This window comes from Corvus cornix, chromosome 8 (assembly GCF_000738735.6).
Source record: "Corvus cornix cornix isolate S_Up_H32 chromosome 8, ASM73873v5, whole genome shotgun sequence".
Classification (NCBI taxonomy): Eukaryota; Metazoa; Chordata; class Aves; order Passeriformes; family Corvidae; genus Corvus; species Corvus cornix.
In genome coordinates, this window is record NC_046338.1 from 17571744 (window position 1) to 17587327 (window position 15584).

Genomic DNA, 15584 nt, shown 5'->3' on the forward strand with positions numbered 1-15584 from the left:
AGAAAAAAAAAAAAAAATGCACAGCTCTTCAATCATTACTATTGAAAGGCCTGAATTAAAAACAATTCCTAAAATCCTAATTGAAATATCTGCTGTCTAAGTGAAAATTTTATCAGAAGAGTCAGTCCCCTGTAAAGCAAGTTTGTTTCTAGAATGGTGGTTCTGTTTGAGGCTAATTATGTATCCAGTGACCAATAATTTTATTTTATTGCAGAAGAATGCAAAGTGCCTGTTCAGCTGCTGTTTCTGCTGTGTTTGCTGCCAGGAAAGTTGCTTAAGATACTTCAACCAGGTATGCTCTGTCATCTCTGTCCCTCAGCCTAGTCTGGATACTGCATGTGGGTGCCTGCCCCTTAGCATGGCTAAAATGCCACAGGGAGAGCATGCAGGCCAAAGTTTCCTGCTGGCCACCTGAATTAAACAAACAAAAGAACCTCCAAGTGCAGGTGAAACTTGTTGCGAAGAAACAGGGAATTGGCAAATGTGCAAGGTGCTAGATTTTAGAAAACTTGTTAATACAGCTTGAGATAGCCCTTTCAGAGGTCTACTTGCTCTTTCTGTAGGTTAGACTTAACATTTTGCTGAGTTGTGCCAGACAGAGTCCTGAAACACGGAGAGTTCAGGTAGGAGGAAGCAATGAAGAATTAGAAAACATACCTGGAGATGTGACATTAAACTAATTACAGTGTTTTCCACCTGAAAGTCCTGAATGAAGAAACTTGAATTCCTGGCTGATTGCCATTATCAGCAGATCTGGGAATATGAGCCATGATGTTAGCAGTCTTGTTGTAAAGGTGTTTTTATTGGAAATGGATGATTTCTGACATACAGCAGTTTTACAGATACTTGACACCTCTTTTTTCCTTCCCGATTCTTTTCTCTAAGTGTGTTCCAGATTTATATATATAATTGTAAATAGTTAATTTTTGTCTTTGTCATTGCCTTGTTTTTATCTCTGAGGACTGTGATATTCTTAATGTAAAAGGGAGTCATATTTTCGAATTGATTCCTCTCTCTCTGACTTCTGAGTTCTTTGTTCTCATTGCTGAAGGTAGTAGTGAAGTAAACAAGACAGTTCTGATAAAGGGTCTGACTTCTTCTCCTAAGAAGATACATAAATTAGGTTTAATCTTGGACAGTTATGAAGAGAAATTTTTAATTTATTGCACCCTAGATTAAAACTTGTGGAGTGAAATCTCTGAATTTTCCAGGCCTACATATTCTAGGTAGGTCTTATGGTCAGTGACTTGGTGAGGAATATCAATGTTCATTTTGACTCCAGGCTTTTCATTTGTAGTCACCCTTTCCCCTTGGCTTGGCTTCCTGCCTTTCAAAGAGATGTCCAGCATCCTAGTGTTTACTTTCTCCAGCTGTTGTGTGCTATGTGTTTTTTAAAAGAATTAATTACTGTAATGTTCTTCCTTTTGTTTCAGAGGGCTGTATTGTAGCTCTTGTTCCCTTAAAAGATTTCCTGTTTCCTAATCTATTGTTGGCAAATTTCTGTTTTTCTATGAGTTGTGGTTTTTAATCTAATGATCATAATACAGTGTTTGCTTTTGTTTTGTTTTTTGAACATCTTTTTAGCAAGGTGATGGTAGTCCATATGTTCCAAATCCAGGGCAATTTGGGCAACAGTTAGAGAAGAAAAAAAGCAAGAATAGGCCACAAGATTTTAATAGAACTTTTATCTGTATGAAAATGTAACATTGGTCTTGGGTTATTGCATCTCATAGAGTAATTAATGGATCTAATTATTTATTTACTTTTTTCCCCCTATAACTAATCTGTTCAAGCCTATTTCTTAAAAAAAATATATTTTGACTGCAATTGAAAATCTTAGTCTTTGATTCTGTAAAATCTGTGGCCAAATGTTAAATAGAAAAAAAAAAGAAGGAAAAAAGTCCACAGCTTTAAGCAGCTTTGACATATTGCTTGATTGACAGAAGTAGTGAAGTCTTAAGAGCTCCTACTGAGATTGATGAAACCTGCTGGGAGCAACCTAGAAATTTCCCATAGATGTTGAACATGGACTTGAGAGTAGGACTTGGGAGGGAATCGTTAAAAAATTGCTTGTACCTGTGTTTCTAACATTTTCAAAGTATTCTTTAAGTTTAGATTTTGATTTTTTTTGTACCTAAAATGTGGAACAGTTGTTGTAAAATTTGGTCCAAAGATCGTTGTGTACATTATCATTCCTTACTATTTACAATTTCTTTGCTTTTTATTTTAGTATTACTTTCACTATAGTGAAAAGCATATAATTACCTGAAACTCTAAAAAAACAAGATCCAATCACTTCTGCACTATTTTCTTCAACTTGTTGTTATGCTGCTTAGGTAATTTAAATTCTTTCTGTTCCTTCATTCACAAGTTTAATCAGGATTAAACAGAGTACTTTGTTTTCCCTCTGAGAACTTGCAGATGAGAAACAGGTGCTGGAGGAAGTAACCCTGGTGATAGAATGCAAGCTTCTTTCTTCCCATACAGAATCAACCAAGTGCTCTATTATGTTATCAAAGAGTACTTTTTGGGCTGGAGTACCATCCTGCATGTGGGATTTAATACTGACTTTAATAGTTGCATGCATCCCTGAAGTGACTCATTCTCTGCAAGCTCAGAGCTCTCCTGGAAGTTAACTGGAACAGGCCAAGGAGTTACCCTGTCATCTTCCCATCATGACACAGTGCTGTGCTAGATACTGGCAATTGTCGTATTTGCAGGGATAGTTTTGGAGGAGGGGTAATGTAAGCCCAGTGTTCTGTGCAGATTGCAATACAGACAATTGCATTCAGCCTTTCTAAATTTCTGTTGGATTTGCAACTGGATCCTGTGCTAAACTGTGGCGTAGTGTTGTTATGTGCTGTTAAACAGTTCACTCTTTAAGCTGTTCCACTTCAGTCATGGGCAAAGTGATTCATGTGTGTGTATAATCCATTAGTAACAATTGTGAAGCACTCTGGGTTCTGTGGCTGAAAAGTGCTTTCTGAATATAAAGTCATTATCCTTACTTGACAGTTCTGTTTGCCAACACTTGTCAGAATTACCACAGATTTTTCATCTGGCTCTGATGGTTTCAGTATGTTCCAGATAAACATATCCAATCATCTCAAGGAAAATCTAGGAGATTGAAAGTTTTCTTCTGTAAAAAATGTATACTGTTTTTTCATGTGGTTAGGGAATTACAAGGTCTGTGTCTCTCCTGCTTTCGTGGCAGTCTTAACTTTAGGTACATCAAAGTGTTCACATGTTCTTCCTTTACAGCCTTGTTGCAGTGACGTTTTTAAAAAACAATACAACTGGATAGTTTTGCTTTTCTGTGTCCACTTTGGGTCCATCTGCAGCCAGTTGGCAAAGCGACCTCTCCAAAGTGCAGTGCCTGGATTTCTAAAGGGGTTGCTGAGCAGGGTGTGGCTTCTCTGTGTTAATCAGCATGTTCGCTGCAGTGTAGCCTTCTGGGCTGTCAGTGAATGTCAGTGAATTCAGCAGTGTGTGAGCCTCATTTCCTACGACAGAGACCCTTCCCTGAGACTGAAAGCCGGCAACTGTCTAGTGTAATAAACCAGAAGCAAGTCTGTCCAATGGCTGTATATCCATGGCAGTCATTGTCTCTTAGGCTTCCATCCAAAGTTTATCAGGAGGTTTCAGGGGATTGTTCAAAATTCTCCACAGTGCCTCGTGGAGAATTCACCTAGATAAATCCAAAATTCATGCATACTACTGTAAAGCAAGTTCTTCTCTGCATGCCAAACACATTGTGCCTCACCCCATCAAGTAGTTCTTTTTCCTGCCAAAAGCAATACTACATTTTAACTTTACTGGCAAAATTGCTGCTAGATACAGAGCTAATTTTTCAATCCTCTTGAAAATACAAGGATAAAATGTTAATCTTCAGTGAAATCGTATTTTAAATATGCTTACTTTCCTTCTACAGACTTTATGTATGTAATAATAGCAAATAAAATTCCTCAGGTCTTTACTTGTTCTGTAGGATGAACCGTGTAGGGAACAGAGTTGAACAAAGCTGACTAATTCTTACTTTGATATCTTTCTCTTCCTCCCTATCCCATTAAGAAGAAACAAAAGGGGAAAGAGAGAGAGAAAATAAAAGGCATTCAAGCAAGTGACTGGTAATTCAGTGCTTTTAAGCAGAGAAATTTATGAACAGCTCTCTGGAAATCTTCAGTTTGATTTATTTCAGAAATCCCAAGCAAGAACATTTTCTCACTAAGTGCAGAAGCCACTGAAAGCAACCCCAGTAATGATGTCATTATGATGCAATGGGCACATAAAGCAGGATCCTTTTGATCCAACCCTGTCATTGAAATGGAGCCCATGTGTAACACTGTGATGCAGCAGGAAGGGACACCCAACTACCCTCTGAGGAGAAAGTTGTTTTGGTCCTACCCACTGGATGACAGCCATGGAGGGAGTAGATGACACAGAGAATAGGAAGCAAGGAAAGTTGGAAATTTTCTCCAGTAAGTCCAGACTGCAAATATAAGGTAGAATGGAAATAAATGAAAGTTGTGCTTTTTGGACTGCTTGGGAAGATTCAGGAGGTTGTTGAATGCTCCTTACAGATGGTAATTAGCCTAGGAACAAAAAATAACCATTTCTGTGTTAGCTGTGTGCTTATTGATTAGAAGTGGAGGAGGAGAATATTCTCCATTTGTTTGTTAGCCACAGCACAATAGCCTTTATTTAACAAGGCTGCAGGAAGCACAGAGTCAGTCCCAGAAGGTACAAGATTAAATACTTGCACTGGAAAGAGGGGGATAAATGCCATTGTACAAGTTGCTGGTTACGTGCTCAGTCTTATCTCACTGGGGGGACTGGAAAATCGTGTGACAAATGAAGGGTAAGAGCTAAGCCCGTTAGTCATCTATGAGACAGCAGGGAGGGATAAAAGCCAGACAAGATCAGCAGAAAAATCAGTAGATGTAAATTTTTCATGAATAAATGTTGTCTGGAAGTTGGAAGAAGGTTCCTAAGGACCAGAGGGACAACTGTCTGGAATAGCTCCAAATGTAAAGCCTCGGAGAGGGGAAGTCCTAAGTGATGTAAAGGGGGAGTTTTCCATTTAAGAGAAGTTTTGTATAATGTGCTAATCTGAAATAGCCAGGGACTGGAGTGGCTGAAAGTCCCTTCCAGTCTTGTATGTCCTCATCCCTTCAGTGGGGCCTCACAAGGCCTGCCTTGCTTTCATTTCCCACCACTGAGAGTCATGATACAACTTTCTCACCAGACCACTAACTGCTGCGCAGCAGCCACAGTCACTGCCTCTTGTTACCATCGGATTTCGTTTTCTGAGGGGCTTCCACTGGCAGCAGTGACACTTGCAGGCGAAGACACTTCACAGTCCAGCCTGAGCTGCACCACACTGCACTGGGGGTAGCTAACCACGACAGCCCCTAAGAGATTTGGCAGCAACAAGATCAGATCAGGCTGAAAATACCAGCAGAGCAGAAAAAGCTGAACTGGGATGAGAGACCAGCATGTCTCCTTCTTCTTTTTTAAGAAGATTCTGTTGCTATGGCAATTCTCTCTTCCCTAAGCTCATTTTATGAAAGCAAGCCTTAGAATGGAGGACTGAATTCAGCTGTTACACAAAGTAGCAATTATTCTCAACAATTGGGGAACTTACAGCCTGGATCTGAGCCATAGTGCCTTTCTCATGAAACTACCAGGTCACTTTTTCCAAGACCTTTGACATTCTGTGTTGTGAGGCACAGAAGGATATATTCTTTAAATAGGTTTTTTTGCATACTGTGGTATTTGGAAATATGTAAACATTCCCATTCCCTATTTATTCATCCTGACACTGAGAAATCAGTGTCTAGTTCCCAGGCCCCAAGCCAGAAGAGGCTTGTGTACTTCAGAGAGGTGGCAATACGAGATCAACTTGCTGGTGCAAGGATAAAGGCTGTTCCTGACCCACTGTCTCCCATGCTTTCTGACCAACCCTATCTATCAATGCAATCATTACTTGCTTGTCACCAGAGCAGAGACTACCATTGTAAAAGATCAATTCATTAAGCAAAGATAAAACTGTAAGAGCTATAACATGTACATAAGGATCAGACTGAGTCCCTTTCTAGGTCTAGTATCCCATCTTCAGCAGTGACAGTGAGTAAATGCTAAGGTTGAATGAGGATATTTCCCTGTCTCTGTGCTGTTTCTGAATCTGATTTCAGCCAAGGGACTTCTAGGGCTGAGTGTGTTTTCTGTGTGTTTAATAACTCTCACCTGATTCCTTTTCCCTGAAATTCCCTGTCTCCGTTGAATTCATGCAAACTTTTAGCAGCTAAAACATCCCTTGTCCAGCAGTTCACAGTTTACAGATTTATAGTGAGAAGAAATACCATCTGTTTTCAAATTTGGCTCCTACTACTTCATACTGTTCTGACCCTGTCTGGACGTTGTTCTGGAAGGAACATGAGCCATCTAACCCTATACAGCCTCTCTGCATTTCTCATGAGTCGGTAGCCCTCTTGCTGCATCCTCCTTCAGTCATCTCTTTTCCAGACAGAAGAGCCTGGTGTTCCCCAGACAGAAGACATTCCATACCTTTTGGATCATTCCTGCTGCCCTTCTCTCAAATATGTTCAAGTCCACTAAAGCTTTTGTGCATGGAAAAAGAATGTATTCTGTAGAAAAACATATTTAAATAACCTGTGTCTAAATGTTAGCAGGTTCTTAACTGACCATGGTCTACCACCTTAGCCTTCACAACTATCTTTAATTTGAAAGGCTTTGGATTATTGCACATATCCTGCAATTTCCAACTTAACGGGATATCTAACCTTTTTAGTCCAAAGTCCAAATGATTTGCAAATATAGGTAACAGCTTGTGTGTGTTAGGTGTTCCTTGATGAGTAAGGATGAGAAATCACTTGAGCTCATTTCAGTGCAATGCTGAGTTTCATGGAAACATGTTACCTTAAATGTTTGATGTGTTTTGTCAGTGACAACATGTAGATTTCTATGTGGCTGGATGGGATCAGGGCATGGGGTCTGTATGAGAAACTTGAGACTTGTTAGGCAAGTGTATGGAAAAAGATTCTAGGCTGAACAAGAGACCCTCCAAATATTTCATGTATTTTTTGCAAATATGTATTTTTTGCTAAAAATACAGACATGTATTTTTTGCTAAAAGGTAGAGATCACTTGGCTAAGTCTTCCAATTCTGCTCGTAATATTCCTGCTTTACATACGTCTGACTAGTTTTGTAGCCTTCAGCAGTTCATTAATTTCTGTCTCTCTCTTGTTCCTTCTATAACATTAGATTATTACCTGGCTGCCTTTGTTTCTTGAGTATTAGGTAATGCTTACATGATTTAAGTTATAACTGCTATAAATGCCATTTTTTATCAGCTGGTTTGTAACACAACAAATCCTTGTGCAGGTAGTGTGTACTGTCTCCAGCGTTATTTTCAGTCTTTCCAAGATAACTGTTCTAGTTAATAAATATTAGAAATTCTTTTCATTGTGCATTCTTTGAATACCAAAGTGGCTACTTCAAGAATGCAAACAAATGGGTATTTATTTTAAGTTTGGAAACAATGTTTGTACAAGCGCATGTGCATTTCCAACATTCTTTTTAATTTTTAAAACACTTTTTTTTCAATTTATAATGAATACCAAATCTCTGTTTAATTTATTGGCAAAATTTATACTGACCTCACCAGGTCAGGATCTACTCTGTGAATTTAGTTCTTAAGGGACAAAAACAAACTTAGAAAACACTTTTCCACTTTGTGTCTCTGTTCCCTCTCTGTTTAATGGGAATGATGAAACAGACTTAACTCACAGCACGTTATAAAGAGAAGTCTGTCCATGTCTGAAATACTCAGTGACTGCTACAGATGGAAGAGGGAGCAAGATGTGAGGCCATCTACCCTTTGCCTGTGTCCTCGGCCAGCAGGGCTGGCACTGGCAGCTCCACTGCTGCTGCATCCTGGGGTGTTCCGGTGTAACGGCATCCTGCTGGGGAGGGAACAGCATCGGAATAAATGAAAGTTAGCACTGAAAGCATTTTTTCCTGTTTAGAAATGAAGTGAACTTGCTTGTTTAAACATATTTTTATGCAGATACTCTTTGAGTTTCTGTAGAGTTCATTGGAGTCTCTGATTTTTCATAGAGTAGGCAATAAATCCATGGTCTTTATTTATACTCTTTCCATCTATGGATGTATTTGCTAATATGTAAGTACAATATTTACAGAAACTGGTTTTTTTTCTTTACTATCAGAGGAAAAATAACTCTTTCATATAAACAATATCCACAATAAAGAGACAAAAAGTCTTTGATTGCATTTAATCAATCTTTTTTCTTGCTTTCTTGCTTTCTTGCTTTGCTGCACTGCAGTACACTATACAAGTTGCTCAGGGGTAAACTGGACTCTCCAGAAATAAATTTTCTTCGCTTCAGATATCTGAAATTATTTTATATTTTGAATTTTAAGTAAGAAAAAACAGATTTTTGAACAGGAAGTGCCTTCAGTAGGCCAGTATAATTCACTTTCAGCAAACCCCTTATGGGCTGGTTTTTTTCACTTCCAGGTGAAGCAGAAAGAAATGTAAGCACCACGTACATGTCTGGGTTTATAAATTCCTTCAGAACAGTAATCCCTTGCACACTGTGGTTCTTACTGACCATACCAGATGTGACTAAAGTTTTTGTGGCATAATCTGCCTTCTAGTATTTTGAGTAAAGGGAAACTGCTCATAAGAATTGCTGGCAAAGCCCAGAAATGTTTCAGGTGTTGTAAGTGCTGCTTTTCTTAGCTGCTATTTTGGACATAGTTTCAAAACCTTGTTGAGTTCCATAAATGGGACATATATGTCAGTTTATGCATAAGTTCAAAAATAATCAAATCCATGAAGGTAAATATTCTATCCTCCCCACCTGTCCAGGCAAGTTTCCACAAAGGGGTATAATATATATCTATATAATGTAATGTATATATATAATGTAAAATTCTCAATACATTATCTGTTTTTCGGAGTGGGGTGGGGCATGTGACCTTACAGTCACTGGTTTAGTCCAGGATCCTTCATGAAAAGGTTTATTTTATGGCTATGACCACAAGCTTGAATTTCACTAGTATCTAAAGTGTTTGAAAGAGTCATGTGTAAACTTTTTTTAATCATCAACTTTTAATGACCCACTAAATACATAACTTCATTGTTCCACTTACATAGTTTGCCAGCAGTGTTGGAGATAGATACCCAGTAAGTTTGGAGAGTGTGACTCCAGGTGTTTTCTGGTAATTGTGTCAAATTCATTCACAAAAATTGGGGTAGAGAACTTCGGTGTTTCAAAATAAATTGGATAAATGTGGCTTCAGAAATTTATTTAGTCATTACTGTAACATTTGCCAATGGTAAAAATTATGTAGAAAAAGTCTTTGAATTTAGAAGTATAGTTATTATAATAATTTGAAATAAAATTGCCATACTGTGCAAAATAGCTCTTTATATTCATAAAGTCAGTATTTCCAAATAGAGTTTAAGGCTTTGCATTTTGCTGAAGTAAAATCTAGATTATGAGTCTTTCCACTCTCACTGCATTATTATTTTATGTCATTTCAGCATGCATACACAACTACAGCCATAAATGGGACAAATTTTTGTACATCAGCAAAGGATGCTGTCTGTATTTTGGCAAGGAACTCTGCTAAACTTGCATCCATTAGTTGTTTAGGAGATTTTCTCCTGTTTTTAGGAAAGGTAAGAGTAAATAAGATAACTGTTCTATAAAAATGAAGTGAAAAATCAGGTTTGATTGTCTTTCATTTACCTAAAGTAAATAAAGTTTATCTTTGTTAACAACACTTTGTTCAGTGTTGTTAATGCTACAAAATAAGTTTGGGAGAGAAGAATATTTAAGGCATTTAACTTTGCAGTGTTATTTAGTTGTATTATAGCAGCATCCTTGGTGCCACTCTGGCAGTTCCAATTGCAACAAGTCTTTGGTAAATACATGGCAAATGGTTTCCTCTGCTCTATGGAATTTACACATGGAATTGAACACAAAGTGTCACAACTGTGTGATGCTGGAAACTGCCTAGCTATCTCCCAGATGAGATGAGCTCTTTAAATACTGGCTGTGATGTATTTGCCTCAGGGTTTGGGCGGATTGTTTTTTTTATGAGAAACATTTCTATATGATTAATGAGGCTGCGCTGGTCTCTTGCTGCCCTTTACAGGTGTTTGTTGTATGCTTTACTTTTTTTGGAGGATTGATGGCATTTAACTACCACCGGGAGTTGCAAGCTTGGGTAGTTCCTTTGTTGCTGGTTGGATTTTTTGCCTACGTGATGTCCCATAGCTTTTTGTCTGTGTTTGAAGTCACAGCAGATGCCATGTTCCTTTGCTTTGCTATTGATATGGAAACAAATGACGGAACTGCAGAGAAGCCATACTTTGTGGATCAGGAGCTGCTGGTAAACCCCACTGATTACAGCAAAGATATTTGAGACATTCTAAGCTCTTAAGAACTTTTTCTTTCCCCAACCCCAACCCCTGAACCCACAACCCATGCTATTTCCTTTCCAACACCTTAGAACAGGATGGACTCAGGAATACAAGTACATGAATTTATAAACAGAAGTAAATGGCTCCCTCTGACTCCCGTGTGCTAGCTACAACCTGTTGCCTTCTTTTAGGTCATATTCTGTAAGTAATGGCTGACTAGGCCTAATTAGATATATTGTTGGTAATTTAAAAATATAAATAAATAGATGAGCCAGGTGCAGAAATTGATCCATGGAGGTGCCCTAAGATTAATGATTATATTTCTTGTGACTCACTGTACAGTGATGAGAAAAAATAAACAACAAGTAGCAGCTCAGGGATCTATTCCACATCCTACATCCTACTACAGATGCTGTAGTTCTGAACAAACTTCATGCATATCTGAGTTGCTCTGCTTCATACCTTTACAGATTCTTTTGCCAAAACACTGTCTTCTATCTCTTGATTAAACTCTTCTGCCTCTGGACAGGTTGTTCTGTGTCTTTACCCTTGTAATTACTGTATTATATTACCTTCAGTACTTAGCTAATAGTGATGTAGTGCTGTAACTAAAGCATTTGAATATATATGTGCCATCCCTTTCTAAACAAGAGAATATCTGAAGATGCAGATATTAGTTTCCTTTTGTGCTAGTTTTGACAATTCTGTCTGTTTCTTCACAAACCATGCAACAGAGAAAAGCCTAGTGATCCATGAAGACAAATACCCAGCAGCCAGAGTAGCTTATATGACACAAATGTTCTGGATGGATTTCTTCAGGACAATGTCAGAAGAACTGGTTTTGGGTTCTGGTTTTTATTTATTTTTTTAATGCTGCTGTTAGAGCTTCTGTAATATTCATAGAATTTTGTTGAGAACAACAACAAACAATAAAACAATGAAAAGGCAGCCTAAAGATAGGCTTAACCCTTTGTACAAAAGAAAGCAGATACATATTCTTTGGCTTTGGTTCAGAATAGTACTTAAGCACATTGCCTGGATAGGAATATGAAACCGAATGGAAAGCTCTGAAGCCTTGACCTCTGTTCTTCCCTCTCTGTTTTGCCAAATGCTAAAATACTTCTTAAGCCAATTTTCCTTCATGAAGCAGAGGCTTTCCTTCTCCACTTCCAAACTTTGTGGTAGTTTCTCTTTAACTCTGGTCTTAATTCTATGTAATTAGCCATGCCCTAGAGCTGTGGGTGAAGAGAGGATTTCCCACAGGGACAAGGAGTCTTCCAAGCAGGACAGGTTCTGTACCCTTGTATGGAAAAACCATGGGCAGCACATCCAAACTCCTCCTCATTGTAAGATCAAGAGTAAGTTTGCTCACACAGACAAGAATTTGGAGTTTCCCAACACATGAAGGCATTTGACTCGTCTGTGTTACAATAAGGTTACAAACATCCCTGGGGGTGGAAGGGAGGCTTTGTGGCCCTCAGGACAATATGCAGCAGTGGGCAGAGAGACATGGGAGGGATTTCATACAGCTGGAGTCCTCATTCCTGCAGTAGGAGATATAACAGAAATTCTTGATTCATCCCTCTCAGTTGCATTCATCACTTCTGTTGCCTCTGCAGTCCCTCCCGGTATCACTCAGTGTCATCCAGCCAGGAACCAGCACAGTTTCTTAGCCCTGGGCTAATTATCTTCCTCTACCAGGTATTTTTATTTGCATAATTGTTTCCTTTCACAAACGATCTTACCCTAGTTTTTGCTTGTAGACCTTTGTGAGTCAGAGTAACAAGTTAACAGAAGGGCAAAACCACAGAAGCACAACACCATTCCAGGATAATGAAGATGGGACAGAGCTCCAACCTATGGTGAGACAGAAGCATGGGATATGTATTTATCTGCCAGCTAATGTGTTTGCCTTTATGTTCCAAGAAGAAGGGATGGAGGTTATCAAGTATCTCCTGACATCTCACAGCTACCAGTATGCTGTACCCAGTATCCTATTTTTTTCTTCTATTGCTTTCCCTCCTCAGGAAACCCTCTGCTATTGCAAAATGGATAGGTCAAATATTTCTTCTTTCTTCACATTCCACATTTTGCCCAGCAGAGGAAGAGAAAGTTTGGCCTGTGGCAAGGGGGTGGAGGATAAATGCTATTCAGATAGTCTTTCACATGCCTGCTGTAGCAGTCAGAAGAGTGGTAGGCTGCTTAATTTCATGCCAGACCTGCTGAAGTTCCAGACCTCTAAGATCAGAGTTTAGAAGCCTTTCCTCTTCCCCCAGCCTCTCCTCTCCTCTCCCTCTCCTCTCCCTCTCCTCTCCCTCTCCTCTCCCTCCCTTCGCCTCCCCTCCCCTTTCTTATCAGTATATACATTTATTTACTCTGTTTTATGATGGGGTAACAAACCTGAGGTGCCAGAAGGGAGTGTTTCCCCACACCCAGGCTTGAGAAAGTCCTCAGGGTCAATACTCACTCACTGACATCTGAAAAAATACTGCAAATTGCCCAACCTGAGAAGCTGTCCCAGCAAGTTCAGAATAAGGACTGATTTTCCCCAAGCATTGTGGGGGCCAAGCTAGGCCTGCTAGAGGAAGATTCTGCAGGAACAGCTCCTCTGGCACCCACACTTGCTGGACACTACTCCACGTCCTCTGCTGTCTCAGCTACTTACACAAGTGTAACAGATGTCAGTGATTTTTCTTGATCTGCTTTCAAAAGGTACCAGGCTCTAGCAAGCTCTCACCCAATCCTGTGGGCATTCTGCTACAGGCAGAGCACTCCTCCAGTTTATTACTACAGTGAGGGATAGTTATACGAAATTTTTTCATTTTTGGGTCTGTTATTGCATTCTTCAGTAATTTTTTGCCAAGAACAGAAACCAGAAGCTGGGTGGGTATTATTCCCTGCAAGATTGTGAATTTGAGATACAAAAGAACCTTGATTGTTTTCCCAGTTTACTCTTATGACATTTAAATGCAGAAACAGAATGAGTGCTACACATTATTTGACTCTGTTTTTCTCTCTTTGTAGACTTGAATGTGGTGTACACCAGGAAGTGTGGAAGTAGAGCAGCAGTAGCAAAAATGGTCATAGAAGTAAAGGTTACCAATACCCCAAGACAAAGTATTAGTTCTCTAAATCTGTTGTATCTTCTGCACTGGTAAAATGACACACAATCTGTTTGTATGAGTAAAATATTTTGTGTGTCATCACATCTGATTTTTATTACTACACTTGTTATGATGGTCTGAAAGTTGTTAATAAACTCACTCTGTAATTTCTATGTTGTCAGACTAAAACTAGTAAGTCAAAAAGGTTATGGAGCTGTTCTTTTGGTGTGTCTGCTAACATGATTTTTTCAGGCTTCTCTGGGTATGCTGTGTCAGTCATCCCTAGATCAGTAAATACAGAAACATTTTTAGAGGAGGTACTCTGAGATGACTGTGTCCTGATTTATTCTGCATATCTGAACAGCCAATTAAGGAACAGACTGAGCTCACTGATGGAAATTACCCTTGATAGAAATTCTCTGTAGTCAAGATAATTAGCGGTTATGAGGTAGCTGTCTTTCTTTTAATTATACTCTTTTGGGAGTAGTTTTTACAAGTTCGTATCATAAACTGTCCAGGTCCTCTCCAAAAGGCAGATGAGGAACAGTCCTTCCTTCCTTCCCTCTGCAATTAAAAAGATGAAGCAGAAGAATTTGTATCTGGATTTAGAGCTTGACAAAGTAGCAGATGACAGAGATAGAAGAACAGGACAGACATGAGATAAAAGGATGTTATAAATAATACTATATAGAAATGTTACCTGTAACATGGGTGTGAAATACACCATGGAGGAATGTAGCGACTGTCAGGGCTCTAGGCAGAAGAGGAACATAAGTGCAGACACTTTTAAAAAAACTAACTTGGTAACAGTCTGCCAGCATTTTCTTGTGAGCAGTTTTAAAGCTTGTTTAAACTTTGTACCTGGATCCTGATTGTAATACGCTTTGGGGACTCCACCTTGTTCTGCGTATGGAGTAGTTTTAGATTTTACTTGGTGGCACATTTTATTCTCTTTGTTCAAACGCTCCTTTAAATTTTGTTTAAAATTTAAAAACAGGAGAGGTTTGAGGTGGGAAAATGATGCCAACCAGGGATTTCAGTAAATTATCTATACAGGAAGTGAGACATCACTGAGGGTAAGTGACTCAGAACTGTCTTAATGAATATATTGATAAACCCTTGATTAGTCACAGCTTGGAAATGACGTACAGAAAAGCTCATTGATGGCCTGAATAAGAAATCTGTTTCATTTAAATACTGTTTCTGGTCTCCTGCTGTTGAAAGGAGACTAGTAATCTGCTACGGAATGCTAAGAAATACTTGCTTTTTATCCATCATTTAATTAACTTCAGTCTACTTTAATATGAGCCACTTCAAGAAGTTGTGGAATATAGGATAAACGATGAAAAAGGGAAAGAAACAGATTAATTACTTTCTGCCTGGCAGGTGAAGCTGATAATGTACTGGCTGTGACTCACCGCCTCTCCTTAGCTAAATCTGTACCCTTGGATACTGTTGGTGCTCGGCTTGTGGATGCTTTGGGAACTTCTGAAAAGTCCTGAATAAGCAATAGCTCTCTAACCCTGAGGAAGTGTGCAGATACAGTACTTACAAAGGGGCAAAACTTTTCCTCTGCCATGGGTTTGCCAAGATTGCTTCAGAGCAGAAGTGTCTTCACAATGTAAACACAGTATTTACCAATTTACAAAGCATAAGAGGTTTGCTTTGAAGTTAAAAACCCCCCAGTTCTTATTACACATTCGGGGTTTTTTTTCCTGTTTGTATTTGATACTCACACTGCATGTTTTGGCCTTTGACTCGGGAACTTTGGTGGAAAAAAGGGAAGGAAATTTTTATCTAATCCCTAGATGACCTTCAGAGGTTCCTTCCAATCTCAACAACTCTATGGTTCTGCTCATTGCAATTATGATGCAGTGTCATTTGCCTTCACTGCAGCTCCAGAGTGGAGAAAGGACTCTTACAGACACTTCCTACAAATTCTGGGTTAACTTTCAAAGAAGGGAGGTACTGAAAAATGCTGGTTAAGCTGTATTTGAGTGTA

General features: G+C 39.0%; 1 protein-coding gene across 7 annotated transcripts in view; it reads left to right on the forward strand.

The window, feature by feature from the left end:
- The window catches only part of SLC44A3 (solute carrier family 44 member 3), a 40840-nt gene extending 27051 nt beyond the window's left edge, over positions 1-13789 (forward strand). For 3 of the 7 annotated variants that reach the window (XM_019291494.2, XM_039556317.1, XM_010409161.3), the window contains exons 12-16: positions 215-292; positions 9594-9731; positions 10211-10447; positions 12242-12340; positions 13503-13789. In XM_019291494.2, the coding sequence (XP_019147039.1) occupies positions 215-292; positions 9594-9731; positions 10211-10447; positions 12242-12340; positions 13503-13508 (558 nt within the window). In that variant the 3' untranslated portion in view covers positions 13509-13789. Of the gene's footprint in view, positions 1-214; positions 293-563; positions 7794-9593; positions 9732-10210; positions 10448-12241; positions 12341-13502 lie in introns of those variants that run through there. The other 4 variants (XM_019291495.2, XM_019291496.2, XM_019291498.2 and 1 more) reach the window with 4 other exon arrangements.
- The last annotated feature ends 1795 nt before the right edge of the window (positions 13790-15584 follow it).